At 37.8% G+C, this 16,217-nt stretch overlaps 1 protein-coding gene across 1 annotated transcript in view; it reads left to right on the top strand.

The window, feature by feature from the left end:
- Nucleotides 1-15,416, top strand: part of LOC306882737 (polypeptide N-acetylgalactosaminyltransferase 2) — a 78,290-nt gene extending 62,874 nt beyond the window's left edge. The window contains exons 6-16 of the mRNA XM_079437589.1: nucleotides 477-542; nucleotides 1,341-1,462; nucleotides 3,300-3,387; nucleotides 6,236-6,323; nucleotides 7,440-7,543; nucleotides 8,425-8,551; nucleotides 10,914-11,006; nucleotides 11,217-11,300; nucleotides 11,625-11,751; nucleotides 12,531-12,650; nucleotides 12,737-15,416. Coding sequence (XP_079293715.1) covers nucleotides 477-542; nucleotides 1,341-1,462; nucleotides 3,300-3,387; nucleotides 6,236-6,323; nucleotides 7,440-7,543; nucleotides 8,425-8,551; nucleotides 10,914-11,006; nucleotides 11,217-11,300; nucleotides 11,625-11,751; nucleotides 12,531-12,650; nucleotides 12,737-12,892 — 1,175 coding nt within the window. The 3' untranslated portion in view covers nucleotides 12,893-15,416. The remainder of the gene's footprint in view (nucleotides 1-476; nucleotides 543-1,340; nucleotides 1,463-3,299; nucleotides 3,388-6,235; nucleotides 6,324-7,439; nucleotides 7,544-8,424; nucleotides 8,552-10,913; nucleotides 11,007-11,216; nucleotides 11,301-11,624; nucleotides 11,752-12,530; nucleotides 12,651-12,736) is intronic.
- Nucleotides 15,417-16,217: the final 801 nt, after the last annotated feature.

The raw sequence follows: 16,217 nt of genomic DNA, 5'->3' as shown, positions 1-16,217 counted from the left end.
TGTGTCTGCTATTAATTTTTATTATAGTTGATGTATGACCAAAGAAATGTCAAAAAAGGGACACGGCCAATTAAGGTTTCAAGAAAATATGAAATTATGCTCCTGCCTTGTGGTTTCTTTTAACTTTTAGATGAAGTGGCTTCTTCAGTATGTAACTTTGTGGAAAAAATCCTTGCTCATTTTGTGCTGGGTTTCTGTTTGCCAGCGCTCCAAAAATTTGACCCGTAGTTCCCTGCCCTAAAGTTTCTCAAGACCAAAAAGAAATTTGTAGCAAGCCGTACATGATGTGCCCTTTCTAAATATATGGTGACATTTACAAAATTGTGCCGACACTTTCTGGATTAACGAAGTGACAAGTTGCCCACTGGCACATCTTACCACATTCCTCCTGTGTATATTAACTACAGCATATATAATAGAAGAGATGTATTGCCCTGAACACTTCAGCTGACACAGTGTTTTCTCTGGGCTTTCAGCTGAAGATGGTGCCTTACTTGGGAAAATTGAGAAAGTCAGAATCCTACGGAACGATCGTCGAGAGGGTGAGTGATTTATAACCCTCTGAATCACAGTAACATTGTTAATCAAAACTATACACTAGTTAATATGTAAGGACCAATGGCCTTTTACTAGCAGCTCTTGTTTGGTCATTAAAATCTAGGCATCTATTAAAACTAGCTGAAGTTTTACTATTGCGACTAATTGTGACCAGCGTCAGTATGAAGTCATTAAAAGCACTGCATACTTCATGGGTGCAAATATGGAGGAAATTAAAGAAGAGAAAAGCAAATGGTCTGTTACGAGCTGGAGTGGATTTTTGGAAGGAGTTTTATATATCTGTCAAGCAAAAAATGCTGTTCTGTTGCCAAAACTGCAGTTTGTTTATTCGTATCCAAAGCCTTTTGTTCAAATCCTATTTTAGTCCAACTAAATAAGCTCTTTGTATTTGCTTTCAAAAATATTTTTTTGAAACACAAATTACTTGATGGTAAAGAAAAGAAAGCTCGTAGTAAATTAATGTTAGATTATATGTGAGTAAAAAAAAAATAACATTAAATAATATGAAACCTGTGCTCATGAAGATCATAGATTTTGGTATAAAGAGCCAAATAGGTTAATTAATATTTAATGTTTCTCAGTGCTTCAAAATTGATTTTTAGGTCTCCACTTTAGCCACTAGATTTTAGAGAGAAGAAAGTGTTTTCTTTGATTGCTTTGTCCCATGCGGTATGGTGACAACCTTGTAGATCATTAGGTTAGAATACAGGGAGAACATCCTTCTGCATAGTTCAGTGCTTTTGAGTCTCAATCCTGTGTTTGTGTGTTGTGTTTGTTCTCAGGCTTGATGCGATCCCGTGTCAGAGGGGCAGATGCGGCCACGGCCAATGTACTAACCTTCCTTGACAGCCACTGCGAGTGTAATGAACACTGGTTGGAGCCCCTGCTAGAAAGGGTTGCTGAGGTCAGCCATGTTTTTCTTTCTCTGTTTTGTTTCTTTCTCTGACAAGCAGCACAACATTGGGTCTTTCTCAGATTTGGCAAATTAGCCATTGCTTTTGGAGGCTATAATCACACATGCTCATTACAGCAGTGGACGTTTAGCAGCTCACTGCAATTGCAAATGTCAGGCCAAGATGATAAAAGAGAAGAGTAGATGAGAAGTTGTTTTCTTTGGCTGTGTGTCTTGACGCACAAACTTTCAGTTCCATATCATTATACCTGTTTGTATCCAATCCTGCTGTCGACTGCCAACAATTCTCAAACAAGCCATAAAGAATATTGTGAAGGGGAACTAGTGTCTTTCAACACTGTGTTAGTACAGTATGTAGATAAGTCCTCAGCGTGTGTGTGCACAGGTGTGTTGAATGCAAGTGTAAACACCCCAATTGCGGATGTGCGGGTCCGTTCTGGTTCAGGATCAGATTAACCTAAAATAAATATTTGCTTCAGTTGCGTCCCTAGGCACACGTAATTACTCTGAAATTGCCTCAAGGCTTTTGTCTCACAAAATAAATAACAGGAACTAGAAGTACAAGATACTGAAAGTACAAATTACAGGAATAAATGTAGTAAGAGGTTTCATAACCCAAATTTATATTGTTAGGTGTCTTCATTTTCAGCCGGATAACCCAGATAAGCACATAATCAAACTGTGGAGTTAGTGACCCCAGAATTTATCCAAGTGCTTTTTCATTATTATTATACAGAGCATAAATTAAATGTTGTCCTGTTTCTGGAGAAGTACCTCCTACACAGGACTTATATTGAAGCAAAATAATTATGATTTAAAATGTATGTGCATGTGTGCATGAGCAGAAATATACTGCCTAAATTGAAGAGTAATTCTAGTCAAGAGCTGAACTCCTACTGAATTGGTTTTTAATGGTTCTTGACATTTTTAACTTTTCCACTTATTGCACCCAATCATCATTAGTCGGCACTAGAGTTCTTCCAGCTTTATATCAGTATTCGCCTAAACATGAACTACTAGCAGTTAGTACAATGAATTTCCTTACTGTATATTGAATATTGCCAAATAATATCACTAAACAAAAAAAAAAATGAATTTCAAAGTGTCAGCTTCTGTTTTCAGTATCAGCCTAGTTTTTACCCATATTTAAAGAGAGTTTAATATTATTGGATTGCTTTGTTTAATTCAAGAAGTAAAATATAGTAAAATAAAGTTTAAAATATATAATATAATAATCAAGGCATGTTGTTTTTATTTAGCAAAACACTTTTAGTATTTCACTAAATGAACTGAAGACGGGTATTTAATTTGAATGTATTAATGTAACGAACTGTATTTATTGCACCTACATATGAAAATTGCCATGTGGAAACATAGCAGCACGGTGACAAATGAATTAGTTAATTCAGAGGTGAAGCCACAGTTGGGATGATTTGATTCGTCAGGGTGTCCCAGAATTGTCATGATGAATATTGGAAGATGTCTGAAGCAATACGTTTATATTTAGTGTTAAATTCTTCATGCCTATCACGTAGAGTTGATTCTGTCTTTTCTGGAGTGTTTAACTCATAGCACTCGACTCTAAATACTCCAGTCATGTGTCAGCGAAGCTCACAAGATTAATGGGATTTTCTTAGGTATTTCTGATGGATTTGCCGGGATTCGTAACGGCAGTGCAGTGCACATTTCTTAATGTCAGGACTTTCAGTGATTTTAATTTAGTTTTTTTCAGCTATATCTTAAGAATGCATTGTAGCAGAGACATGATTGTACTGTAAGTGTCAGTGTACTGTCAGTCCAGCTTCACATCATTTGTTGTTCTCGGCAGGATAAGACTCGGGTTGTGTCGCCCATCATAGATGTCATTAACATGGACAATTTCCAGTATGTGGGGGCATCTGCAGATCTTAAAGGAGGTAAATCTCTTTCATCAGCTCTTATTTCATCATAACACTTCAATCACTATCCAGAGCCTTTTCCTTTGGATTGTGTGTATGATATGATTGCATCCATTCATGCTTGTGTTTACATGTGTTTATGGGTAGTACGGCAGATGGCATTTATTATATTTCATGTGCTGGGCTATATTGTGTGTTAAGTACTGTATGTTTAGATGCATGTTTGGAGGGAAAGCAATACAGAGAGAATTTGTGGAGGCAGCGCAATGTGCAGAATAGCGAGAGAGCATGATGAATCTCCAAAAGAGAAAATGTCCTTTTGGAATGGAAACCATTTGATTGATTTTTGTCTGGGGATTTTAGGCATAATAGCTCTATCTCTGAAGTGGAATAGCTTTTCCTCTTTGAGCTTTGAGGTTTCTGGATGCAGTGGGACATAATATGGAAATGGATCTATCCCTGTTGGTGTCACTGTATTTTATAAAGCAGCATGTTATAAATATTATTTTATTTATATGGGCTTTTTTCAGCACATTTTGGTTGCGGGCGTGCTAGTTAACCGGCATTCAGATTTTATCTAGAGAATAGAATATATTTAGAATATATTCAGAATGGAATACTATGAAATACACAGAATTTACTGTATTATATTTTAAAGGGGACCTATTATGCAAAAATCACTTTTTTATAAGGTGTTTGAACAGTTGCGTGACCGCAGTGTGAAAACAACCAGCCTATAATGTTAAAAATCCACCAACTAATTTTTTTATAAAACCAATAAATCATAAACAGTCTCTCCAAACGAGCTGTTTCAGAATCTCCTTCTGTGCACGTCACCAAGGGGAAAAAGTCATGCCCATTTGTGACGCTCTCTGCCCTATTAGCATAAACACAGCCCTGAGTGCGGTCCGCCATTACTGGAGATATATACAATGTCAGCGCCAAAGAGGCTTTACAAGTGTTGTGTTTTGGGATGCAGTACTGAACATAGGAGTCGCCATAATCTCCCATCATCTGAGCCTAGGACACTGTGGTGTAAATTTCATTTTCGAAGGAAAATATCCCAGAAAAAAATCGTTAACATCCCCTAAATGTTTAGGAATTAATACCAACGCTTCGTGCACGAACATCAGCTCCAGACAAAGTAAGTATTACGCGCCTGTTTTCCAAATTGCCTTTCTGAAAGAGCTTCTTGGCAATCTGTAAGGCTTATTGCTAAAGCTATCATTGTCTCTGTTTTCACTGATGCTGCCTTCAAGTGCTATCAGAATGATCGTGAATAGGAATGTGGTAGTTAAAAGTTGCATATGAAAGCAATGTGAGTCGATCACTTGTCGAGCTCATAATCAGAAGTGGGACTTATAAAGTTTGTGATGGCATGAGACCAGCTATGTTATTATTTTTATCCCGTCGTGCTTCCTGTCTGTGTAATTCATAAACGCGAATTTATTATGCATGGTGTAATCAGATGACTGACTTTGAAACCGAGTAGTTTCCTGTAAAGATAACAGGCTTGTATTAATAGTGGAATGTTTATTTGCAAAGGCTAGCACTGTCTGCTAATGCTGAGCTGGAGCTCTTGAAGCTCCACCCTCTTCTCCGAGTGCAACAGCTCACTCGCATTTAAAGCAACACACTCAAAACAGCGTGTTTTGGCTCACACCCTAAAAGTGGCAATTTTAACAAGCTATAAAAAATTATATGTGGTGTATGTTGAGCTAAAACTTCACATATACGCTCTGGGGACATCAGAGACTTATTTTACATCTTGTAAAAAGGGGCATAATAGGTCCCCTTTAAAAAAAAAGCAGTGCGTAAAGCAGTACCAAAACGATTTAAACAGTAGGATGATATATTATTGTTACTTTTGATATGCTGCATCTCGAATTGGTGGATTAAAATGGTTATTTACAGTTCTTACTACTCTTTTTATCTCTTTACTACTTCACAAATATCTGCTATTAATTCAGCAAACAGTTAAAATACTCCATTTGAACTTATTATAGATTTTGTTTGAATATTTAAGACATTTGAAATGTGAAGTCGTCATTTCAAATTTTTTCTTAATTTGAATATTTCTTAATTCTTATATTTATTATATATTATATTTATTTTTTAGTACTTTATTATAATTATTAGTTTTCAAGTACTTTTATTTAGCTTTGGTTTTTGTCATTTTAGTACTTCAGCTTATTTCACTTAATTGGCAAGTCAGCATTTTGAAGTTTTTCATGTAATATTTATAATTTAATTTGTCGGCTTTATTTCAGTTACCAAAAACAATTTTAAATTTTGTGTCTGTTTACATAAGAAATTCTCCCATTCCATTTTATGAAATGTTCAGCGCACCAAATGTAACCACCTGTTTACCACCAAAATCTAAATACTGTATTGTGATCATTTTCTTTTTTCTTGCATTTATTTCACCATCTAAAGCTACAAAGTGTCACATTTTATGTTGATTCTTGTGTACAGCCGACAGAAAACAAGAGGCATTTGTAAAATAAGACATGCCAACAGCAAGGTTTTAAGGATACCGCATATACACTGAGTCAAAGCCTAAACCCCACGATTACTTCAAACTTTAAGACTATTCTTTTGCTGTTTGGCAAGCTATGGTTTATCCTACTGGTATAAAACTGAAACTGGTTTTTCATGAAAAGAAATGTCACATGAAAACATTTGAATGCTGTGCACAGAATAGATGCTGCATACTGTCAAAGTAGCAGGATAGTAATGCTGTTCTGAACAAACCCTCAGTCTTTTCAAGTTCATCAGAATCAGTAATATGCTCCCTTATTCCCTTACCTGACACATGGCTGAGCAGGGCATTGAACCTAATGTAATGTGTCTAATCTTTATCCAGGTTTTGATTGGAATCTAGTTTTTAAATGGGACTACATGACCCTGGAACAAAGACGAGCACGGCAGGGAAACCCCATTGCTCCTATCAAGTAAGAATAAGTCTCTCTTCTTAAATATCCACATTATAAATGTTTTGGATCATGAACCGGTGAGTTGAAGTACTATTGACAGATGACTACTTTTTATTCTTCTCACACTGTTCTCTAATTAATTCAGTGTCAGCTGTTTAATGTATAGACTCTCTCGAAACAAAACTCCAGATATAGAAGTGCAGTTTGTTTTTGATTTATTAAGACTGCGTTCTTGAAGATTTAGGCTGTTTTGTTTATAATAATTTAGTTATGTGCTTTTGGTATTTTTATTAAGCTAAATGTTTTAGTTTTTGCATTTTTTGTACTTCATCTTAACCTTATTTCACTTAGTTGACATTTCTAATTTTAGTTTTTTTAGGTTTTTTTTACGTTTTTAATTTAATAGTCAATGTAATTTATTTGAGCTTTTATTTCATTGACAAAAATAAATATTGGGTTCAGTTAACAATAACAAGACTTAATGGCTGCAGTGCTAGTTATTTTCTTTGTCCAACTTCTATGCTCTCAAACACTGCATTATTATTATTGGTAAAATAATGCGCACAGGCCTCTGCCTCCAAATGTTAATTCTGCTGTCAACATGGGAAAAGAATCCCATAAAGTTCTTGTAATAACAAAACAAATTTGTCCTAGGAGTCCATGTGCTTGCTTGCTTGCTTGTTTGTAAAAGGTCTGTTCTCCAGGGAATGACTCGAATCATTAACAGCTAAAGGCAAGTGGAAAAGAGAAAGTAAGGTGTGAAGCAACCGAAATGGGGAATTGTATGGAGGGTGCATTGCTGTGATGTGAAATCTCAATCACTGTGAAGAGACTACATTAAAAGTACATTAAGATAATAAACAGCATGGTGCCTTTATGGGATGTTCTGTGTAAAAGTCTTCATGACACTGCACTCTTCATTCTTGTTTAATGATTCCAGTGTTGTTTAATGACTTTGTTTATGAGACTGTGATCAGATTGCTCTATCACAGCATTGGAGAGTGAAATGAGCACAAAGGTTTAAGTCACAAATGGCCACTGAAACGCATCGCCAGTGTATCAGATAACTGATGTATATATTTAATAGAAAGTAAGTTCTGTGAAGTGTATAAAGTTGTTGCTTGTGTTGTCTAGGACTCCCATGATTGCTGGTGGCCTCTTTGTAATGGACAAGAACAACTTTGAGGAGCTGGGCAAGTACGACATGATGATGGACGTGTGGGGCGGTGAGAATCTTGGTGAGTGGATGCTTTTTCTCTAAATGCCCTGCATTTCTTCTGTTGTGCTGGAACAAGCTGACTGGAACTGACTGACAGAAAAGACAGTGGATCCTCTGTCTTCCAATGTGTCCTTTTATTGTTTATATTGAAGATTTGCTTATTCAAAGTGGCCCCAAAAAGAAGGCAGTGTGAATTTATACATCCACTAAAATGATTTTAGGACCAGTTCCTCACATGCAAAAATGTCTCAAGTTTGAAAAAGGTCAGCATTATTTGTTTACAAAAGCCGCCACATGGTTTAATTTAATGCAATGAAATTCCTAAATTTGTGTCTCATTAATGTGACACAAGTGTTCAAATACTATGTGGCGTCTTTGTATACGAATACTGAAAATGAAATCATGGTACTTCTGTATCATTAGATTATATGAGAGAATTCCTTACTCAGCCAGAAATGTAAGGGGTAATTTAGGTCACCACTGAAGAACTATTGCTTTTTTATATTATTAGCAACGAGACTTGAATAGAAAACTGCAGTGTAAGACTCGATGAGGTAGAGTTTTTCAGGTTTAGTCATAATATCTGTGGCATGATGGATTCTGAAAGAAAATCCTGACTCATTCCACAAACACAGCAGTTTTCTCAGCTGGGCTTCTTGTGGAAAAGTCTACAACAGCTCCCGAAATGATCCATCAGCATGGAATAAAGTTGCATTTTGCTTGTGTTTCTGAAGAAGTTTGCAAAGACCAAGAAGTTTCACAAAGTAGTGCTTTTTTTGTTGTTTTTGTTTGTTTGAATATAAAACGGGTGCAATTATGAGTTTTGACCCTTTTCCTTATTTCCTCATTTTGAAATGTACAATTATGATCTGGCTGTTTGTGTGTCTTCTTAATCCTCAGAGATCTCATTCCGGGTCTGGCAGTGCGGAGGCAGTCTGGAGATCATTCCCTGCAGTCGAGTGGGTCACGTCTTCAGGAAACAGCATCCATACACTTTCCCAGGGGGCAGCGGCACTGTCTTTGCCAGGTATACATCGATTTATCTTGTTGTCATTTGAAAGTTTGGGATTAGTAATAAAAAAAAAAAAAAAATTATCAAATTGATCAATTTACTGTAAACACTTTTTAACACTTACATTGTTACAAAAGATTTCAATTTCATGTCAATGCAGTTCTTTTGAACTTTCTATTCTCACGTTTGGCACAAAAACCTTATGTAGCACAACTGTTTTCAACATTGATTATAATAAACTGTTTCTTGAGCAGAATCAGCATATTAGAATAATTTCTGAAGAATCATGTGACACATAATTGCTGCTAACTTGTATTGTGTTGTATTACATGTATAGTACAAACCCAATTCCAAAAAAGTTGGGACACTGTACAAATTGCGAATAAAAAAGGAATGCAATAATTTACAAATCTCATAAACTTATATTTTATTCACAATAGAATATAGATAACATATCAAATGTTGAAAGTGAGACATTTTGAAATGTCATGCCAAATATTGACTCATTTTGGATTTCATGAGAGCTACACATTCCAAAAAAGTTGGGACAGGTAGCAATAAGAGGCCGGAAAAGTTAAATGTACATATAAGGAACAGCTGGAGGTCCAATTTGCAACTTATTAGGTCAACATGATTGGGTATAAAAAGAGCCTCTCAGAGTGGCAGTGTCTCTCAGAAGTCAAGATGGCAAGAGGATCACCAATTCCCCCAATGCTGCGGCGAAAAATAGTGGAGCAATATCAGAAAGGAGTTTCTCAGAGAAAAATTGCTATCATCAAAAGTTATCATCATCTACAGTGCATAATATCATCCAAAGATTCAGAGAATCTGGAACAATCTCTGTGCGTAAGGGTCAAGGCCGGAAAACCATACTGGATGCCCGTGATCTTCGGGCCCTTAGACGGCACTGCATCACATAGAGCAATGCTACTGTAATGGAAATCACAACATGGGCTCAGGAATACTTCCAGAAAACATTGTCGGTGAACACAATCCACCGTGCCATTCGCCGTTGCCGGCTAAAACTCTATAGGTCAAAAAAGAAGCCATATCTAAACATGATCCAGAAGGCGTTTTCTCTGGGCCAAGGCTTATTTAAAATGGACTGTGGCAAAGTGGAAAACTGTTCTGTGGTCAGATGAATCAAAATTTGAAGTTCTTTTTGGAAAATTGGGACGCCATGTCATCCGGACTAAAGAGGACAAGGACAACCCAAGTTGTTATCAGCGCTCAGTTCAGAAGCCTGCATCTCTGATGGTATGGGGTTGCATGAGTGCGTGTGGCATGGGCAGCTTACACATCTGGAAAGGCACCATCAATGCTGAAAGGTATATCCAAGTTCTAGAACAACATATGCTCCCATCCAGACGTTGTCTCTTTCAGGGAAGACCTTGCATTTTCCAACATGACAATGCCAGACCACATACTGCATCGATTACAACATCATGGCTGCGTAGAAGGAGGATCCGGGTACTGAAATGGCCAGCCTGCAGTCCAGATCTTTCACCCATAGAAAACATTTGGCGCATCATAAAGAGGAAGATGCGACAAAGAAGACCTAAGACAGTTGAGCAACTAGAAGCCTGTATTAGACAAGAATGGGACAACATTCCTATTCCTAAACTTGAGCAACTTGTCTCCTCAGTCCCCAGACGTTTGCAGACTGTTATAAAAAGAAGAGGGGATGCCACACAGTGGTAAACATGGCCTTGTCCCAACTTTTTTGAGATGTGTTGATGCCATGAAATTTAAAATAAACTTATTTTTCCCTTAAAATGGTACATTTTCTCTGTTTAAACATTTGATATGTCATCTATGTTGTATTCTGAATAAAATATCGAAATTTGAAACTTCCACATCATTGCATTCTGTTTTTATTCACAATTTGTACAGTGTCCCAACTTTTTTGGAATCGGGTTTGTATGTTAACTTTGAGCAATCTATTTTTGTCACCATTTCAGGGTACTTAACTGTAGTCAGGATTGTTGTAATCTTGCTAGATATTACATATATTCCTGGATACCCAGAGTGAGCAACGTTAAAGTAGCTAAAAAACACAATTCTTATTAACCTTTGGTTTTGCAATTGCTCAAACCATATGAGCCCTTTATTATTCTGGTTCGTGTACTCCACCCAGTGGGTGAATGCAGCACTGCAGCTGGTGGTAAGTGAGCTGTTGTGAGGTAGTGCAGTTGAAATTTAAAGTGACATTCTGTCATAATTATAAAGCACCCAGTTAACTTGCTGCAGAAGGTCCATTAGTGTTGAAGTTAGATTCAGGAATAATTTAGTGGACATGTTATGATCATTAGCAGAGCATCAGTGTCTCTATATAAAATGTATAATTTACTCTCATGTGCTTGTTTGTTTTTTGTAGGAACACAAGGCGAGCGGCAGAGGTTTGGATGGATGATTTTAAGAACTTCTACTACGCTGCTGTGCCCTCAGCCCGTAATGTGCCCTATGGCAAGTAAGTGTGTATCTGTCTTCATTTACAAATATTGCTAAGGAAAATTTTGGAATAGAGTAAGACATTCGTTTTCTTTAACGTGAAGATTGCTCACTGCCAAGGCCACGAAAAGCCACTAATTTCAGACTCGGTTAGTTGAAGTTCTCCGTTTTGAAACATTTAGACCTCCAAATGAACTCCACATGACTGGCTTTCCCTCATTATTTGCAGCATTCAGAGCCGGCTGGAAATGAAGAAGAGGTTGGGCTGCAAACCATTTAAGTGGTACCTGGAGAACGTCTATCCTGAGCTACGGTCAGTGTCTGGCCTGAGTGTAATAAAAATAGCTGTTGGATTACTTTGACCGCATTTACACCTGCTATTCTGTGCTCTGTGAAGTTTAATTACTGTGTGTGTGAGCTTTTTTGATCAGATGGTTTTCTGTGCATAAACCTTTAATTTGGCACAATGATTGATAGTGTAAACAGAGTCTTTAACGTTTTCATGTAATGTTTAAATGTGCCGGCAGTTTTAGTCTAGACAGGTAAATTTAAATTACTTGAACTTTACTGAAGTGGACAACAAGTGAATGCAGTTCAAAAGGTTGTGTAATTGGTACCTAACTCGTTTCTTGTTTAGGGTCCCTGATCATCAGGACATAGCCTTTGGAGCACTACAGCAGGGTCAGAACTGTCTGGACACACTGGGACACTTTGCTGACGGTGTGGTGGGGGTGTATGAGTGCCACAACGCAGGGGGCAATCAGGTACCAATCCGATCTCAGGTACTAAACAGTCTTATGTCAGGTGTGGCAGCAGAGCACTGGGGTTTGGACTCGCCAGTGAGTTTGGGTTAGTTTAAATGAGCGGTGCACTTGTGGAGGGTGAGTGAAATAAATTAGGGCCACATGGTTGTTTCTGAATTACTTTATCTGTGTTTATCATCACTGTGTGTGAGTCTGAGGGATTTAAATGGTTAATCACACTTACGTACAGTCAAACCAAAAAGAATTCAGACGCCAGATATAATTTTTGATATTTTTATACTAGTTGGTGCAGGACACTATAGTTCATGTGTGTAAGTGAGGATAGCAAAATAAAGTAAACTGTGACACATTATACCCACAAATTCTTCATACAGTGGACTACCAGTCAAACTGATGAAACATTTGGGACCAAAAATTATTCAAACCTGACCATGTTTTCCTGAAGTGTTTTTTTTTTAAATTGCTAATGAACATTTTTACACCACAGACTGAACCAAATTAAGCATTGCTTGGTAATTGGCTGACCTAAAGTGTACTTAAATTTAACAGCTGACAGCTATTCAACCTATTTCATTACATACCTTTCTATCAAAGTTATCCGACATGAGATGAATTTGTTCTGACAGTTCAACTCTTGAGTTCTTGACATATTTTATTACCATTTTCTAAACTATAGCAAATAAACTGTGATTTAATGAGAAATATTCAAGGTGTCTGAAAGATTTATGTGGGTGTATTTTCGGCAAATGCACTCTGCTTACCATGCTTCTCATGAACAGGAATGGGCCCTGACTAAAGACAAATCAGTCAAACACATGGACCTTTGCCTGACGGTGGTGGATCGCACCGCTGGCTCACAGATCAAACTGCAGGGCTGCAGGGAGAACGACAGCAGACAGGTGAGCATGCTGTGCTCAAAGCAGGGGTTTGGAGGAGGCGCCACTGCTCCGATTTTCAACATCACATCATTATGTTTCCATTGCAGAAATGGGAGCAGATCGACAACAACTCCAAACTTCGGCATGTGGGCAGCAATCTGTGCCTGGACAGCCGGAGTGCGCGGAATGGTGGCCTGACAGTGGAAGTGTGTAGCCCGTCGCTCACCCAGCAGTGGAAGTTCACACTCAATCTGCAGCCGTAGCTTGACACGCCGATCCCGGCCCTCCCCATCTCGCCCTCGGACAGCCCGTGCTGGGCACGCACTCGCCCCTCAGAGATAATCGCTGCCCGGATACAGACTCAGGGCCGCCACGGTGCGGTCTGGTGGTCCTCGAGGGCCACGGGGCAATGAAAAAACAAACAAGATGATGACTATTTCCATCTAACTATATACCTCACTGTTTCATCTGTTGTCCAGCTCTTGGAAAGTGAATCTTAAGTGTCTAAACTGTATGGAAACCATGTTTGGGATTTCATTTTATTCTTGTTTTCCAATGCAAAGGATCCGTTTTTCGTCTGTTCGTAATTTTGCCTTTTCGTGTCTCATTTTCTTCAATTCCAGCTCCTTTTTTTTTTTTTTTTTTTTTTTTACAATGGACCTCCATTGTTCTTTTACTTTTCTAGTCACGTTACCAATATTGTTGAATGTAAGTGACATTTCATGGAGGCTCCCTTCCTGCGCTGTGATTGGACTGGATTTTAGTTTGGGTTTGGTTTAATTTGTGGGCTCATGGGATCGAGGGGAGGACTCATTTGGTGTGCGCACCGTCACAGACACACTTTGTGGAGGACAGCGGCAGCCTCGTATTTTTCGGCTCGCGGTGCGCACTCAAAAAGAGTGGGGGAAAAAAATCAAGAGACTCTTTTTTTTCTTGTTTTCTAGTTTCTATTAAATGTCAATCTGTCGTTTTCTGTTAAAGGTGCAATGTGTAAAGATTCAACCCGTTTCCCATAAGGGCCCCTGGTGTGTTCTGAAGGAGAACCGAGACATTGTACAGAACGTGACTGCTGGATTTACATACTGTAGCACTGGCTGCTAACAAATCAGTATCTAAAACATGTCTTCAAACACAAACATGTTTCTCAGCCACATTTTTCACACTAATCATTTATTTCTTAATTCTATGTAGCCTTTTTTCTTCGCCAAGTGTATTACGTCAAATAATCATGTTAATGATCTGGTAACTCTGAGGCTGATCTGAAGCTTTGCTCCTGCTTTCTTGGGATTCGAGCAAAGATGGGATGTGTATTACTCCTCATCTTCCATGATTTCTTCTGACTTTGACATCATAATATGGCTGTTGGAAAAGCTTCTTTCCTGCCTCCTTAAAGTCCTGGATCTTGATCCTCAGGAGCTGTGGCCAAACATGGCCCATTATATCACTACTTGAGCATCCTTCTTTTCATGGTTAAAAGTTACTGCCTTTTGTTATCCATGATACTGTAAGGAAAATTAGTTGTTGTTTTTTTGTGTATGACTGTTTCTAAGCAGCTTTCGAAGAAGTGTGCATTAGAAAAGCATCTGAAATCACAGAGAAACGCAACACGGTTTGTGTTTGGCCTTTTAATTAGCAATTTATTCATGCTCCTGAAATACTTTTTCACACCCAAACCTTGTGAATTATTGTGGTACTTCAGTTGATTTTAACAGAACTAGTGTTGCTGTAAATCCAACAGACAAAGAAGCCCGTGATATGTGAAACAAATCAGTTAACCCACCTGCATTTCATGTATAACGCTGTAGCAGTTCTCACTAACTTATTGTAGGCTAGGGAATCCAGACCAAATGACTCCGACTGGCTTTCGGTCAGCTCTCCTCATGTATCAGCAGTAAGTGTTATGTTTATCTTAGACTTGTATATGTTGGGTTCATCTGCACCACCCTGTATTGTCCCATAAATAACAGTTCTCCATCAGTAAGTATGAAGACGGAAACCGAAACATGCGGACAACTCTGTCTTGAGTCTGGGCAGAGATTGTGTGGCCTTTAGGAAGAAATTCAGTCCACCTACCTGTATTTTGTTGTATATGTTCTGTAGCGTCAACAGGTTCCTGTAGTCAGATGAATCTGCTGGATGGGAAAGCAGAGGTAGTTGTGGACTGCCCTTTTGCCATAGTGAAATACACAACCTTTCTCCAGTTTAAAAGGAGAAGCCAATTAAATGATGTGAAGTTTGGGCTTTGAAAGATGGGCTTTTTAAAGAACTCCAGCCAAATTCGGAGCAATACATGATGGCTAATCTTTGAATTGGATGTAATGTTTACATAGCACAGTGTGCCAAAGTCATTTACTGTTTGACTGAAACATGGAAACACATTCTACTCCAGACTAGGACAGTTTCTTTTTTAGTAATGAAGGACATGTGACCCCCACCTTTTTTGTCTCTTTGGTTTCCTTGAAAGCCAGTTTTAGGAAGATCTTGTAGTTGCATTAAATGGCAAAGGAAACAGCATGGGGTCAACAGTTGTAATAGTGTATATGTGTGTGTATATACAGTATGTATGTCCATGCATGTACATTTACACATTCAGTTGCAGTTATAGTGATTTGGTCAACTGTACAGCGCTTGTAATTGTTCATTGTTTTATAGATCTTGCAAAGGCTTGAATGACGGAAAGTAATTAACTTAAATAAAAAATATTCATATACATATATATAATACATATCTAGTGTCCTAAGTGTTTTCGCATATGGTGCAGTAAAACTAAATAAATATTTTTGCATCAAAATATTGTTTACTACTAGAACTTTCATAAACCCATGGTGAATTATATTTAAAAAGTCTAAGTCTAAAAAAAATCGTTTATTTGAAAAATGTAAATTAAATGCAGTACAAACACTACCAAGTTATGTTGATGTGTGTGTGTGTATATGTGTATATGTGTATATATATATATATATATATATCTCCACATATATATCCACATATCCACAGTGGGGGAAAAAATTCCCCTACTGATTTTGTACGTTTGCCCACTGCCAAAGAAATGATCAGTCTATAATTTAATGGTAGGTTTATTTGAACAGTGACAGACAGAATAACAAAAATGGAAGTAATGAAGTTTTCTCCTATAATGCCTATTCTCCTATAGTTTTCCCTGATGAGGTTAGAGAACACCCGAGAGATCAGAGACCATTCTTTCATCCAGAATCACTCCAAAGCCTTTAGATTCACAGCTACATGATGGTGCTTCTCTTCAGTTCACCTCACTCATTTTCTACAGGGTGTAGAAAATTTTAGTTACATCTGACCATAGAAGCCAGTCCCATTTGAAGTTCCAGTCATGTCTGACAAATGAATATGCTGGAGATTATTTTTTGGTGAAAGCATTTTCTTTTTCTTGATTTTTTTTTATTTTTCTTGAAGCCCTCCCAAACAACATGTGGTGATGTAGGTTAATTTTTAAAAAAGTTTTTCTGACCCTGAAACTCAACCTTTTTCTGCAATTCTCCAGCTGTGATCCTTGAAGAGTCTTTGGCCACTCAAACTCTCCTTCTCACGTGCATTAGGACGACACAGACACAT

Source organism: Barbus barbus (assembly GCF_936440315.1).
Source record: "Barbus barbus genome assembly, chromosome: 16".
Taxonomy (NCBI): Eukaryota; Metazoa; Chordata; class Actinopteri; order Cypriniformes; family Cyprinidae; genus Barbus; species Barbus barbus.
Note: the sequence above shows the minus strand (reverse complement) of the source record. Positions and strands in the feature narration are given on the sequence as shown.